Here is a 16,354-nt window from a genome sequence, read left to right on the forward strand (position 1 = left end):
TTTAAAACACTGTGCAGTATCATTTGTAAGCACAAACCCCTTGTTTTAAACAAGAGAAATCACTGTTCTTTTGGTTTTTTTCTTTTTAAAAGTAATTTTATTTTTGGTAGCTAAAGAGCAATACACACATTTACACATGGCAGGAGAGTAGTGCAATAAGCAGGAATTTCTCATATCTTCATTCTGAGGCATGGGAGAGTTTCATTCCATTCATAATTTCTTTAAAATCTAATGATGCAACCACATAGGCATTTCCTTGCTAAAATTTGCCTATCCTAAAGTAGCTCTGTTGTACACATGTTAGCTTTACTCTTACACAACCTTAGGGTAGATTTTTAGCATTTCAGAGAAGATAAAGGGGGGAAAAGATATGTTATTAGTTTTTTCATTTTCTGACTTTTGCAAATTTACTCAAGCCTTGATGTTATCAGTCTCCTGTCCTCTGTCTCCTGATCTGCTTAATATCGACTGGGCGGTATCCCTGTGGGAAGTCATAAGTGTCTTTGTCAGTCTGGAGCTGAGCAGGTGATTGTATCAGTGCCTGTTAGTGTGACTGTCTGTCTAAGCAGTTTTGAAAGCACAAGATATTGTTATGAGGATATATTTATATTACAGTCATTTGTCTTCCTGAAAAATGAGAGCAACTGGGCTGGAAACACACTGCTTAATTTATGTCAAACCATTGCTAATCACAGCGTTACTGGAACGTACTGTATAACAGTATTAAATTTAATCTAGATAATTTGAAAAAGAGGCACTTGGGAAATCTGTTCCAGTCATCCTTCACAAAAATTATGTGGCCATCTATATCAGACACAGTTTTTGTTTACAGCTTTGAAACAAAAGTTTTCTTGTTGCTGTGCCTTTCTTCTCTTTGGTTTGTTTGTTTCTCCCAAATATTAAGAATTTTTATTCTTCTCTTATATTGCACAAACCTTCAATAGCACTGAATATTCTTCAGACTTTTCATGTAAGATACTCAATTTTCTGTAATTTCCTGTCCCATTTTCTAATATTCAAATCACTCTGTGCCTTAGATAGTCAAAAAAACCAACCAACCAACCAAACAAACAAACAAAAAACCACTACAAAACCCTGCAGAAGTCTCAAGGGAGATCTCTTTCATGTAGATAAATACTGGAAGGGAGAGTGTAAAGAAGATGGCATCAGGATCTTTTCAGTGACTCCCAGTGACCAGAACAAAGACAATGAATACTTAAACAGGAGATTCTTTCTTCCAAAGAAAGAAATATTTCTTTACTGTGAGGGAGTCCAAGCACAGACGCAGGATCCCCAGAGAGGTTGTGCAATCTCTGTCCTTGGAGATATTTCAAATCCCTTTGGACATGGCCCTGCTCTATGTGGCCTAAATGAACCATGGTATAAGACAAGGTGTTCTTCAAAAGTCCCTTCCAATCACAGCTGTTGTTATTCCATGAAAAAGTAAAATTACTTCAAAAACTTTGTCTAAGGTGAGAGAATCATTCTAAGATTGGTTGAAGATTGACAGGAGGAACCTGACTGGTTTTTAACTCTTCTGATTCAGTTATCCATGGGCAGCCTCCTCTGTTCTATACCTCTAGTTTCCTGTTTCTGACCCCCACACCATCTACGTATCCACTGAAGCTGTTCTCCAGAAGTGTTGAGTGTTATTTTGTCTTTGCAGCAGGGTTCAGGAATGTCTATTGTCAGCACATCCTGCACACAGTACAGGGACAGGACATGCAGAGCATTTATACCCTCTCAATAGCAGCACCCAGTAAATATCCTTCAGGCTCATTACTATGTAATTAGACTCACTACTGCATACAACAGTTTGATTTCTTTCCAGCAGCCCTTCAGGTTTGGAAAAAGTAAGTAATTTTCTATACTACCCCATTAATGGTATTATCTGAGAAAGTGATTTGAAGTCCTCATAATTTTGTACTTTGTCAAGTTGCTATCTCAGTAAGGCAGTAGATATAGTACTGGCTGCTGCACCACATTGCATTAATGTGATTAGAACTAAATCCTCCTTGCCTTAACCTCACAAGTAATCCCATTGACATCCATTTTTTCCTAAGTCTTCTTACTGTGACAGGGAGTTGTAGCACCTTGCAGGATCACCTTCAGGGATCACAAGACGCATATAGGCACTCTCTGCAGATAACTTAGGTAACACAGTAAGCAGAACTGCAGTTTGACATTCATGCCTGGTGATTTTTGTCTTTGAGGCCTCCAGCGTTCTATATGAATTTGTGAATTATTTCATTTAGACCATGGAGCCTTAAATGACCCTCTCAAACAAGTGAACAGGGTAGCAAATAGGAGCCGATAAACTAAATGCTTCAACAAAAAATCCACTTCAATTGTTCCTCAATCTTCCTGCCTATGCCTACAATGAATACTGTGGCTAGCACAACTTCTTTCTGCCCCACGAGTGGTTGGATTTTGGATTTTTCTGCATGAGTGTTTTTTCATAAGTCTTTTTAAAGGCTTTCAGTATCACTATTCTGTAAAACAGAGGAAAGTTGACTTCTTCAAAAAACAAATATTCTTTAACTTTCAAAAAGTATCAGCAGAATGTGAGTTTGGAAGGACTAAAAGAAAGTTTCTGTTTTCTCTAGAGAGTTATTGAGATGTTTCCCATAGAACAGTGTTTTAAAGCCACTTATTCTTAACTAGCAGAAACTGGAAGGGATTATGTTTTGGTGGAGGAAGGGGAGGGGCAAAAGCTGAACTTCTTTAGTCCTTATCTATCTCAGTTAATTGCAGACAGAAAGGAGAACAGGATTTGCTTCTTCCAAAGTCAAAGCATGTTTCCACAGTAGTGTCTTCACAGAAACCTGGCAAGAGATAAGAGTTCCCAAGCCTGTACGTTATTGTACTGAGAACAAGTAAAAAATTTATTTACCAATTTTTCTGGCCTTATTTCTCATATTTTTTCTATTTCCCTCTGCTCTTCACATTTTAGTTGTTAAGAATGAATCTTTTGTCTTCTATCTGTCTTTGAGTATATTGACAAAAATAGAAGAGAGGTGTGTTACTAGTTTTACATGCTTATAAAACAAAGGCTTCAGAGCCAATGGAAAAGATTGCTCAGACTTTTTTCTATGTTCTGAGTTTTAGGGCGTGAAGGAAGGTCGTGCTCAAGTGGAAAATGTTTATGAGTTTATGCAAATATAGGCATTTAAATTTTTCAGGGGATGTCAGAAGGCTCAGAGTGGGTCTCAGTGGCAAGAAGTCCCACTGAATTCTGGGGGGATTTCGTTCCAAATTTTTTATCAGTGTCTGTGGAAATTCCATCTGTAACTATGTGATTTTGCCATTGGGTTGAAAAATGAATGACACAAGAAGAGCCCCTGAGAACAGAGGGAACTGTTCCATATTGCAGTCCTGAAGAGGATAATAAAGTGGTTTTCTGGGGCTGTTGCAGCCAAGATAAAGAGATGCAGTGTGCATTCCTTGAATGCCCCTGTGTGCCAGATACCAACTGTGTGGAGAAGGCTGGTCACAATGTGGGAACACAGGCAAGTGTCCCTGCTCTGCTAACTCTTAAAAAAGTGTGTCTGTGGATCAAAGCCAATTCTGCCGACAACTAAACCAAGCAAAGTTTGGTTAATTAATGTAGGCTACTATTGTAGAAGTAATGTTGCTGGAATTACAGCACAGCTTTCCCTATAAAGTTGAAACAGTGGGTTGTTTCCAATAGTATTTGAAGCACCTTTTTTCCACATTCCTTCTCCTCCCTAATATGTTTTGTTTGCTTGTATGTAGTCTGTATTTTGCATTTCAGAAGACACAGTCCAAAAGCACTTTGCCATCAAGAATATGCTCTCAGAGGTTTTCAGGGATTCCTGGTATTTCTCAGGCTGCTGTGGGAAATTCTTCAATAAATAAGTAGGACAGTAAAGTTAGTATTAACACAACACTCCTAAGGCAACTGCCCCTAGCCACTTGCTAATTTCTAAATAAGCATGCCTTTTGTTGCCTCTCTTCACGCATGGCTTCATCATGCACAGTCTGTGTGCTGATGCAGATGAGCAGCACTGATATTGCCTTGCAGCCACGCTGGTGATGCCGTGTGTGGGAGTTACTCATGTGGAACTCATGTTTGTGTAATCTCCTCATCCCTGCCCACAGGCTGGGAAAAGAAGGCCGCCATAAGGCAGGGAAGAGATTTATGAATGCTGCAATGTATCTAGGTTTTTTGCTGTCACTTTAAGTGACTGCATTTTCTTACTATGCTGCTGGCCTTAATAGCTGAACAAGCAGCAAGAAATAGCACAGGAAGCTCCTACTTATATGCTCTTGTGCTATAAAAACATCTTTTTTTATTGCCTTGATATTATATCAAACCTATGTCTCACTTTTTGACCAATTGAACTTGAATAGTCCATTACACTATTAGAATTGTCTTTCTTCATTTTTGTTTTGTGTAATTTCACTAACACTGTAACATATCTGGGTAATGCTTATGGGAAAGTTTATCTTTGTTCAGTGACTTATTATTTTCATCTGACTGTAGTATCTCCACATATACCTACTTTTACTTAATTTTCAGCTCTTACCCCTGTTTTACATGCTCTTATTGTGAGTGTATCAAAATTGACCTTGGAGATCCACCTGTGATATTGCCCTAACTTTCTCAATTCTCATCATCGATCCTTCTTTCAATTTTTGCTGGTATACTGTTCAGCTGGATAAAGGGCATCATGATTTTTTCCTATGCAAATGGATTTCCTGTTTCAAGGCTTCTCAATGACTGTTTTGCTCTTCGTAGGCTTTAGAAATTGTATGTCTGAGTAAACTCTGAAATGTAATCAGAAGTCAGTCAGAGGAATGTGATGGACATGGTTCTTTTGACTCAGTGCTATCTCAGGGAAAATTTATTCTCAGTAAAAAGTTCTTTAGAGTCCTTTCTTTTTGAGTTTTCCTGAAAAAAACCCCAAAATATTAAGGAGAAATTCCCTTCTACTTAACATTCTGAAACACTTGTGTATGAATTTCTCTCTGGTGCCAAAGGTGGTTAAACACTGACTGATGTATCCATTCCTTTTCTTCTCTTCCTTTTCACAATTCTGGTGGATCCACTGTAACATCCTTTAAAATCAGGTTGTGACTTTTGTCAAGGCCCACAACACTCAGAGTATTGATGAGTGTTGATGTTGTACCAACATGGGTCTTTGTGTTAAAATCCCGATTAAAAGTGAAGCCATAATAATAGTACAATTGAATTAATAAAATAACTTGCACAAATGCCTACATACAATTCACCAGTTATGGCAGCTGAATGAGGTGAATTGCAGGCAGATGCAATGACAGAATAACTTTTGAGAGCAAAGTAAAATGATCTTGCAGAGGAATACACCACACTAAAGGCCGTGGGATCTAAAGGCCATACTAAAGGCAATGAGAAATTGAATCATGATTTCTTGAAGTATAAAAAATAGTTGACATGGGATGGCAGTAAGTTCAACACAGCTTTTGATCAGGCAGGATGAAAAGCACTGCTAACATACAATTATTCTAGAGTTCAAAGCAAATGCTGTGCTTTCCATTGAACCTGAAGGTAAGAACAAATACATCTAAATGCATCTAGTGCTCCTTACAGGATGGTACCCTGACTGTGGTCAATGGCATTTCCTTATGTAGAGCACAAGAACTTTATATGCATAAAAAGAATACTTCTGCACCGTGCTCTGATCCTGATTTGTTCCAACATCTGCTGTCAGTCAAAGGTTTCAGGAATTTCTTTCTCCAGTGTCCCCTGAAATTCATCTTCGTACTGTTGCACATCATTTCATACTCCAGTTCAAATACAAATTTGTAAACTAGTGGCATTTATCTGTATGTTACAGAAAAGTATGGCACACAATGGAGACATCTTGTCATTAAGGAGTAGAATCAGTTTTTTAGGAGATCTGGTTCTGCTGTGGACTTCTCAGGTGAAGACTACAAAATTCAGCCTTTCTGTGCATTTTATCCTTAGTAAAATGGGTATAAAGATACCTTTGCTATTTTTCTTGCTTATTTTGGGATGTACCATTTTTAACAATTAAATTTCATTGGAGGCTATAATATTAATGTGCTAGAAACAAAAGAGTTGAAAATCCAGTCAGGATACAGCACTAGATTTTCTCATCTCTCTCCTCCTCTAGGTGTTTAGAGTGTGGGATATACAGACTCTTTCACCACTGCAGGTCTTCTATGAAGCTCACAGAACTCCAGAAGAGATGAATTCCTTTCCCATGGCATTTGACAATGACCATGGCCTGCTTTTCACAGGTATGTTATTGCAGTTGGTGTGCGAGAGCATGCCCCAACTCTTAGAATCCAATTTTCTTTATGATTAAATACAGCTGAAGTTGAGTACAGCAGTAAGGTATATGAGAATATACAGAATACTGGGAGACAAGGGAATTGCACATTAAGGCTGTCTTAAAGTGGGTTATATATTCAATTTCAATACTGAAAATGGCATGAAAATATGCAGCATGGGAATTAACAGCAGGAACCAAAGGAAATGAGAAAGGCTTCTCTGAAGGCAAGGTGAGCTTCCCACAGCAAAATTAAACTACACAGATTGTTATGTAGACTTGTAATTTCTTGAAAGCTGTTAAGTTATGGATCTCCTCCGAACTATTCCTGTGAGACCTGCCTCCTGTTCAGAGATGAAAACAGCAGCATTCAATCTCTGTGGAGCCCTCCCAAGTATATTCAAACTCCTTATTTAATTCTGTGGCTAAAAACAGCCCTACAACCTGAGGTGTCAACAGACACACTGCCCAACTGATTAGGAATAAAATATTGTGGGAACTCAACCTGGAGTTTCTGGGCTGTGTGTCCTGGCTTTGTAGCCAGGAGTCTGACACCTCTGAGGGACCAGAGCTTTGCATTTGTCACTAAGGATGTTAGCTTTTTATATCTAAGGCAGAGACTCTTGAAATCAGTGCAGTTTGTCTGCCCCTGAGATGCAGCTTTGAAAAGACAACTTTGAACATGTTCTGAGGCTTTAGAGACCTGACATGTACCAGGAAAATAAGGTAATTGTCTTTGGAGACAGCTTTTTCTGTCCTTGGATTAGGAACAAGGCACAAAGCTTGCAAAGCTTGTCAGATCTGAGAAGTCGAATGTGAAACATTTTGTTTTCAGTGACCTGATGTTGTCTACTGAATTTTTTAATCACTAAAGGATACAGATAATGTCTTCATTTCAAATTTATGCTTGTGAGATTGTCAAGGCTTAGCAATGTCAGGAATTTATACCGGTCACTCCTTGACAAAATGAGGTAATTTGCCCTTATAAACAATGGTTCTATAAGTGCCTAAATATTTGTAAAAGTCTGGTCCTAGACTGTGTTAATGATTTCATTAAAAGCCTAAGTCAATGTTTCCTTGCCCCTGAAGAGGGCAAAAGACTGGGCTGTATGTGAGTGAATTCATTCTCATTGCTATGTACCTGGCTTCACAGAGGAGATTTTCGCTTAGTAATTCACTGACATTCATAAATCACAGCTCCCCTTCATGCTTCATTTGAGTATTGCCATAGCTTTCCTTCTGTGCCTGTTTCTAAGCTGCTGACCTCCGGAGCTGGATTTATGCCAAGGAATAGGCAATTTCCTCCTTTGCTCTGGACTCACTGCTGCTCCTCTGCTGGTAGATCCACTGGGATACCAGGGCAGGGATACTGGAGCTGCAGTGGGAAACTGCATATGCACTCTGGCTTCAGAGCACTGTGCAGACCTTGTCCTTTCTTTTGTCTTATTGTCCCTGTCTGCCTCTGCCTTTGCAACCCCTGATCTGAGAGCACTGGGAGGTGTTTGGAAAACACCATTCAGAACTGCAGTGCTGTGTAGGGAAGGTACTGGAAAGACATCATCATTGCCTGCAGATAGAATTGCTTTATCTCTAAGAAAGCAGAAACCAGAATTTATTTGAGAGACAGATCTCCAAGTTAGAATTTTATGTATTTGGGTTCATTCCATTTCATGTCAACCAACTCTGCAACTAGAGGATTTATGGCTTCTACTAATTTGCAGTCAGGATGTCAATCTCATCACAAGTGGGCAGAGGACTGTGTAAGACTGGTAAATACTTGGCTATTGTTTGACTGGTACTTTTTGGGGACAGTGTAAGAATGTTTTCTGCGTCAGAGAACGTGTTCTCAAAAAACCAGACAATATTCTGTATTCTCTTCAGAAGAACTTGTGTGAACCCAATGGTTTACATGAATTCTTTTTAGTTTCCAGGAAAATTATGCTCAAAATGTATGTATTCTCACTTCTCTCACCTTGTGCAGGTTCAGATGTCGTTGATATTTATCCCCTAGCTAATGTGACACAAGATTCAAAAGAGTTGCCTCAGACACATGAGAAGAGCCTCAATGCTCTGCTTTACAACAGGACTTTTCACCAGATTCTCAGCATTTGCACTGAGTCAATACTAAAGGTGAGTGTAAGTTTTCACCCTTTATACTGAAAAATAGAAGTCTCAGCCTTTGTATTCAGAGTAAGTTATCAGGAAATTTGATAAGTTACTAATATTTTTTTTCAAAGTGTTGTTTTTGTGGCTATTTTTGGGGTCCAAAGAAGTGGTAGTCATGGAGCCCATTTGGGTTCAGAAGATTCAGCTTTTCTTTTTAACATAAATACAATAATATATAGTAATCGACAATAATCTACAATACATTTCAACAATAATCACAAGAGGTACTGAGTACATGTAGTTTTCACCAGCTGTTGGTACATTAGATGGCAAAATCTGTAGGGAGAGGTAGGATCTGTTTATTGGGTCAGTTGGTGGTGCATGGCATTTCTGTGGAGAAAGGCTTGTGTGATGGTTTGTTCAGTTTATACTCTCTCCAAAGATGTTATTTGTCACTGTAAACCCTGCCTTCCTTAGACCACAATGGCTACAACACTATTACAATCACAGGATAATTTGGAGCACTTGGTGCTACAGAAAATCAGATTCCAGTACATATGAAATCAGTAGCTACTTGACAAATCCAGTTGCATCTGAGCCATCCCACTACAGAGACCAAATTTCGTACTGGTATTTCATTAAAAGGTGTTGCTTAAATTTCCAAAAGGATTCAATAATGATCAGAGATAGTTGTTTCAGTGCTTTTGGACCAAATGTTTATGGAAAACCTCATTTGTATATTCTGCACAGAAACTATAACTCAATTCTTTCTAGTTAAATTTCTTTTCTTTCAAACTGTAAAAACACTTTATATTTAATATCAGTCTATCTCACTTAACAAGGATCTTTATCAGAGCATACATGAAAAATAGAGCCTCCCCCTGCCTGAGTGGCTTCCCCAGAGAGAGGGACATTTTCAGGGAAAATACACTGGTGTTTCAGTAAAAAATTTTGCTATTGGCCATGCTTTCTCCTATTACAGTAGAACACATTGTGTGACCACTTTTAGAGGATGTATTAAAAATAACTAATATTATTTTTTTAGGTCTGGGACCTAGAAACAGGATCTCAAATATATCAAATAGAAGATGCACATGGGCTGAATACTGAGGTGACCTGTGCAGCCATTGAAAGAAATGGGGTTTATCTTGCTACTGGGGCATGTGATGGTAAAGCAATTAAATAATTACTACTTTTTTTTTTACCTTTACTACTTTTTATTACCTTTTTTTTTAATGGCATATTACATTAGCAGACAAAACTCTTTGCCTTGACTGTCTCAGTGACAGAATTAATTTTGATTGCACAGCTGTCAGTCTGTAGAAGGGCAGAGTGGATCTTGGTTGGGTTCTCTTTGATAGGTGATTCACAGAAACATGATTTTGGACTGCTTGGGCTCTGGTTCTTTTTTAGCCTATTATTCTTTGAAAGACTGTCTTCAAAGCTCTTAGTCTGAAAAATTGTAATACTTAGGACCTAGATGTATAACTAAATGGCTGCAGATGAAGAATGGTGGTTTTTAAATTTTCTAGTCTCTAAGATCAATTTTACAGTGTTGGAAGTCATTGAACACTAGAAGATTGGATAGATAGATAGATAGATAGATAGATAGATAGATAGACAGACAGACAGACAGACAGATATAGATAGATTGAGATGTTTTCTATATTTTTCATGTCTGTTATTAGGGCGCGTGAGTTTTAGGTAATGTGACCAGACCTCTCCAATACACAAGTGCACATCGAATTGTGCAGGAAGCTTTAATAATTTTATAATCTGTTAACATGACAGAATAATTCTTCTTACATAAAAATGTTCAAGAAGACACACCTGAATTTCTAAAACATGTGACACTTATGAATGCTACCTCACATGAAGACAAAATGATGGCCTTTCCCACACAACATATTGGCTAATATTTTTTGTTTCTACCTGGAAACAGAGACTACACCCTTTATGGATCTTAAGACCACTACAGAAGGTGAATGTTGTCAAGTCTTACAAAAGAAAAGTCACATGTAACTAATTGCTTTACTTAAGAAAACTCTGTAGCTCCTTCTCCCCAGTAGCTCTCTGGGGTAAATCCATCAATCAGGTCCCTCTGCTCATTGCTGTCACTCAGAGCCCAAAGTCTTCTGCCAGATAGTCCACACTCTGCTCTCTGATAATGTTATTCAGAAACTGTAAGAAGTAAGATAAGCAGAGATCTTTTCTCCTGGGCTGCACAAAAAAATAGACATGGAATAAAAGATGGAAAAATTGAGAGGGTAGTGATGTTTTCTGTTAAGTTTGTTTGGCCCTACAGCTGCTTTGCTAAGAAACACACAGTTACAATTTTTGAAAGACCAGTGACCTAGCTCTAGATATCAAATTGGATTTTCTCTTTCTTTCTCTTTTCCCTGTTTGGTCTTATTTAAGATTCTGGATTTGCAGCACAGTTTATTGCTTAAAGTTCATTCCCTTTTCTACATTTTTGTCATCTCTGTGTAGGAACAGTGAAAATCTGGGAGTTTGAAAGCGGACAAGAAGTTAAAGGCTTGCCTTTAACACAAGACAGTGATGATGAGCATCGTGTGCTGAAGATAGTATATCTGAAGGCTGATGAGGGTCAACATGCAGTTATTGTTTTGGAACAGAGAGGGAAGATAAAAATCATTCAGGTTTTTGAAATATGCTTCCTTTTTCCCCACTAATTTCATTAGGTAGCCCCTCATTTCTGAGGTAAAATAGGACTTTTTTATTAATTAGTAGATAAACTTATAGAAACTGTCAAGGAACAATCTATTTTTTCAATGTAATCAACTTAGCTTTTTGCCCTTCTGTCTAGTGCTAAAATGTTTGTTAGTCCATCACTGGTTTCCAGCATTCTCATAATTTTTTTCCTCGAGTTTGCTTTTTCATTTGTGATTGAGGTTTCAATAGTTGCAGATCCTTTGAGGTAGCAGCTTTAAAATATTACTGTTGTTACTACAGATAAAGAGCTTCTTAAGATGATATTTTGATGAAAGTATACTTTTTTTTTAAATTAATAGATTAAGACACTGGATTCTTAGGAGCTGATACCAAGAAACAAGGCAGTAATACATCAGATTGACTTGCTTGGCTTGATTTTGAGCATCTACTCTGTGTTCCTTTCAGCTAAAACTAACAGGATGCATTCACAGCTTAGAATAATTATGGTTTAACTTCTCAGACAAACCTTATTTCTGTGAAATTACATTCCTCAAATTGGAATTTTAAACTTAGAACAAAATTCTGAAACTTTAAAGCAGCTGTGTGCAAGGTAGAAAATATGAGTTTAGACAGATGATATATTTGAGAGTAAAAAGAAATATACAGGCTCTCATCTCCATAAATAATATATTCTTTTGAGCCTGCTAAGGAAAAGCTGCTTTACACAGGGTTTTCTTCTGTTGTTCTGACTGTTTTGAAATACTCCATCACATTACTTACTCTGCTCCTCAGTCTTATTACTGAAATGATTTAACAATCCATTAAGTGTAAATGATGTAAATGTATCCCTTGACAAACAGATTGGTGAGGAGTTGAATCTCCTCCAAGTCTTTACGAAGCTAAGTAGATTAATACTGTTTCACATACTTGCAGAACTACATTTTTCCACAAACATTTCTGTGACAATGAGAAATACAGGTTGTTTTATTATTAGCTTTTTTTAAAGTCTTTAAATATAGTAGTTAGCAAGGTAAATGTGAGTAGCAGCCTAAAACAGTTGATCCTTTGCAGGACTCAACTACAGATCTCTCAATTTTTAGTCCTTTCCTAAAGGTATTTCTTGTTTGAATAACTCAATAGCATAAGATTTACTAAAATCTTAATTATGACTTCATTCTGCAGCTCAAGACATCTATGAAAACAGTAGCAAACCTAAGGAGCTGATTTCAGTAACACTTCTCAAAATGGACAGAAATGTCAATGTTAGAGCAGGAACTAGATACTGGAGTGAATCTGTTATAGTTGGAAAAGTATCAATGCCTCTAGGCACGATGGGGAGGGATCAGAGACTCAGGGCTTTAGCTGAGCTGTAGCTTCTCTTCTCAGACAACTGCAACAACCGTCACTTTTGCTGGATGTTTTGGTAGATATGAAATGGAGAGTAACAATGTTTGATAAATAAGCACCTAAAACTAAGGAGACAACTTACTTTAAAGAGGTAGTTAAAATGAGTAAAATCAATAGCTCTGAATTCCACAGCTGCACAGCTTCTAATTTAACAGCAGGTAATTTAGGGGGAGCTGGAATATGTCTAGATGAAGCCTCAGTTTGCAGTTTAGGCATATGCTAGTTAATACCTGTAACAGTTTTTGTAATTTGTCAAAGAAAACAAGCTTTTCATACACACTTACTATAATTATGAATAGAGAAATTCTTTCCTTCCTCTTTCATTAAGTTGGTTATTTTAATAGGGTGACTCAGCTCAAAGAGATCTTTATGTCACGTGGATGCTTCCTGAGATAATACCATTTCCACAAAGGAATCCAGTTGTGTATCTGTCACTGAAGCCTTCCCTCTTAGAAACACAATATTTTTTTCCAGACATTCGGCTTCTATGTAACACCAGTTCCATGAGAAATGATAAAGAGGTGAGAAACACTTCAAAGTTTCACAACATTTACAGAAGATTAGAAAGTAAAATGTTTACAGTGCTCACAAGTATTTCATGTTTTAGCCACAGGACAATAACCAAATAATTATTCTTCACTGTGGTCCCTTACAACCTTACACGTTCTATGATTCTGTGATTCCAAACTTTTCAGTATACTGAAATAAATGCGCAGAATAAATCATGTTTCTAAGGGCTATCTCTTCCTAGAAGTCCATTGCATGGTTATCACCATAATTAAGGAGTTTCTCTGGACATAAACTTCACATTCCTGTACAATATAGTAAGTTGAGGGTCTCACATAAACACCTCTAGAAATGGCATGTCTTTCCTCCTATAGCTAGGCTGACCTTTAGTAGTAGTGGCACGGTCAGATCAAGCTGAGTGATTCCATTTTCTCCTCTTACTGCTTCAATAAAATAAAATGGCAAATTTGTGTTTCAATTTAACTTGAGTAGTCCACAAGACTTAAGTTCTGTCTTGTAAAATTTCACTAACTTTGTAACAGGTGTGGATGGTGTTCATGGAAAGGTCATTATATCTCTGTTCAATGACTTGTTCCTTTAACTTGATTAGAATATCTCCACAGATACCTATTCATGATTAATCTTCAGCCCTTACACTTGTTTTTAAATGTTCAAATTGCAACTGTGCTGTAATAAGCAGGTCAGGTTGGAGGCTCCTGTCCTCTGCAGCAGGGAGTCTCCCAATACTTTCACTTCCTCTTTCCTCTGGTGCTTCTATATAGTTTAAATACAATAGTATTAAAATAGCATCCCATATGCAGTTGTTGTAGACATTGTCAATTTAGGCATTTTTTCTATTACCAGTTAAAATATTTCACTGTCTATGGTGTCCTACTCTTACTCCTACTCATTTTTTTCTTTTAATCTTTTTTGTAGACTTTTTTATCTTCTGTGGATATTAAGTGTTTTGATGTTTTACAAGGGGAAGGAGGCAGATCAATAGTTACAGGAAGTGCAAATGGTGAAATAAATTTGTGGGATTTTGAATCTGCCTCTGTGACATGCCTGTAAGTACTACTTTCATGCCTTTTGATCTCCAGTATGTCACACAAACTTTTCAATGGCATACTAGAAATTCCAATATGCCCAAATATAAAGGGTGATTTACAAGCAGGAATTAAAGTAGCAATTTATGTGGGCCCTCCTCCATCCCAGTTCAAATTACTTTGCTAGCTAGTCCTGACATTGCAGGTAGGAGAAGTGATCAGGAGGGTCACTTGGGAAAGGGATGATGTAACTAAAAATAATGTTTTAATATAACTCAGCACTGCCATTGAAGGAAGCTCTCACTATGTAAATCACTCTAGTCATGGACTAGAGGCTGCTACTGACATCCTTACTTTGGAAGTTTTGTGTTTGGGAGGACATTTGGAACTAATGCTACTTCAGATGATAATTGCAGATGTTCTACATTATCATTATCAGTATCTCAATTTACATTATCAATATCTCAATCACTGTCCATACCTACAAGACTAGAAGTCACATTCAATGAGGAGAAACCTGATGTGATTTTGGAGGTTTGAGAGTAAAGATCTTTCAGAGAAAGTTACAAAGAGTGATCACAGGATGGTTCCAGATATTCTTATCCCCATTAAGCTGCTACATCAGTAAGCTGAACAATGGCAATATGTCAAGTTAGACTGAGTGGAGCAGCATAGCAGTATTCCTGTGTTAGTGAAGGAATACATGTCTTTTAGGACCATACAAAGTCAATATTTAACTATCCTACCCAAGTTTCACTTCATCCTTCATGAGCAAAATTGGCAAGTTTGTGAGAAAGCGAGACAAGTTTTCTGTACCATGAAAAATAATCAAAACTTTACTGCAGTTCAGATGATTCAGAAGTGGCTCTTTCTTTATATTTGCTTCCGCATATATGAGGCAGCCAATTCATATTAATGCATGGAAGACAGGAAGGTGAATGTTAGTAGAGTACTTTACCCAGGATTCACATCACTGTTTGAGTGCCAGGAAAAAGGTACATTACTAACATTAACTTAGTTAAGTTACTTCACTTTCCTCTTAAAAATTCATCTTCAAGAAAATACTTGGCTGAATGAAATTTTCATCATTCCATCAGGTACCTGTTTTTCCTGTGACAGGCACATTCTGTATGTCTTGCCCACTGACATTAAACCATCATAACTGATTAACTGATTCTGAAAAACTGTCTACAACTTTAGGTGGCATGCATTCTGGGAAATTAAAATTTTAATTTTATTTTAATTACAAGTTAAATGTGAAACATTTTCTGGGAAAATATACAACCTATCTGATATATTCTGTACAAATATCTTTGTTTTCAGGCGTATAACTGCTGAAGACAATGAGGGCTCTGGAGTCAATGCCATATTATTCCTTGTACGTAGTGTTTCCTCTTCCAGGTAACTGTGCATTTTATCTTCCTTGGCACAGTAATTTGGTATTTTGTTGTATAAAAATGATGCAATGTTTCTCCAAAATAGATTATTTCAATTACGATTTTATTTGTAATTAATCAATTCAAGTCTATACTGTTAATTAATTTTCCAAGTCTTAAACTTTCATAATGTGTGTCAAAAAATACAATATGTTATTTTTTCCACTCAGCTCTCCCCTTTTTCTCTAAACGGTCTCATAAGTCTCAGTTATGTTGAAGAATTCAACAGAAGGTAGCTTTTGCCCAGTATCAGTTTTCCAGTGTACCATAGCTTCTTTTATCTCTATTTTGTGGCAGGGCAGCAGACTTTTTCTTTATTTTAAACCTGATAAAATCCTCCTGCTTTTAGGCACTCTCAGCAAAGAGGCAAGCACATCAAAGTGTGTAGCCACAAGATTCCTCTTAAAACAAGTTAGAAGCTTCCATAGATTGATAGTATTGAATAAAAACAGAATTTTAGCTAAATATGCTCATTTTGAAAGAAAGGCATTGCACCTGTACCTCACTTCAGAAACACTTGTCTTCCCATGGATATGCAAAGGCAGTGGTAGCCAAAAGGATTGAGTATGGTTTAAATATCTATGCAGCTTTAAGTTTTTAGCAATTTGACAGCTTTTTTGCTCTTATGAACCATAAAGCTGCTTTATGGCCTTATGTTGCTTTAAAATCTTCAAGAAGCTTATGCAACTTGATATCAGCTGCATAGTTTCTAACTCTCCCAGTTATTCAGATACTCTTGCCAAAAGCAGAGCAGCAGTGACGCTAGTGTGTTATGTGGAAAGAATCACTTATTAACACAGTCAGAATTTTTCATGACTCAGAAACAAAACCATTGCAGATCACATCCATTTTTTTCATTATTTTCTTCCACAAAACTGCA

The 16,354-nt window shown here is 37.2% G+C and overlaps 1 protein-coding gene across 10 annotated transcripts in view; it reads left to right on the forward strand.

The window, feature by feature from the left end:
• WDR64 (WD repeat domain 64) overlaps positions 1-16,354 on the forward strand; it is a 73,716-nt gene that overhangs the window by 36,150 nt on the left and 21,212 nt on the right. For all 10 annotated transcript variants that reach the window (XR_012579583.1, XR_012579584.1, XM_074537554.1 and 7 more), the window contains exons 13-19: positions 6,141-6,267; positions 8,281-8,429; positions 9,451-9,574; positions 10,896-11,065; positions 12,830-13,006; positions 13,929-14,059; positions 15,362-15,439. Coding sequence is in view for 8 of the 10 variants with exons in the window: in XM_074537554.1 (XP_074393655.1) it covers positions 6,141-6,267; positions 8,281-8,429; positions 9,451-9,574; positions 10,896-11,065; positions 12,830-13,006; positions 13,929-14,059; positions 15,362-15,439 (956 nt within the window). In the remaining 2 variants the exon portion in view is untranslated. The remainder of the gene's footprint in view (positions 1-6,140; positions 6,268-8,280; positions 8,430-9,450; positions 9,575-10,895; positions 11,066-12,829; positions 13,007-13,928; positions 14,060-15,361; positions 15,440-16,354) is intronic.

This window comes from Zonotrichia albicollis, chromosome 3 (genome assembly GCF_047830755.1).
Source record: "Zonotrichia albicollis isolate bZonAlb1 chromosome 3, bZonAlb1.hap1, whole genome shotgun sequence".
NCBI classification, from domain to species: domain Eukaryota; kingdom Metazoa; phylum Chordata; class Aves; order Passeriformes; family Passerellidae; genus Zonotrichia; species Zonotrichia albicollis.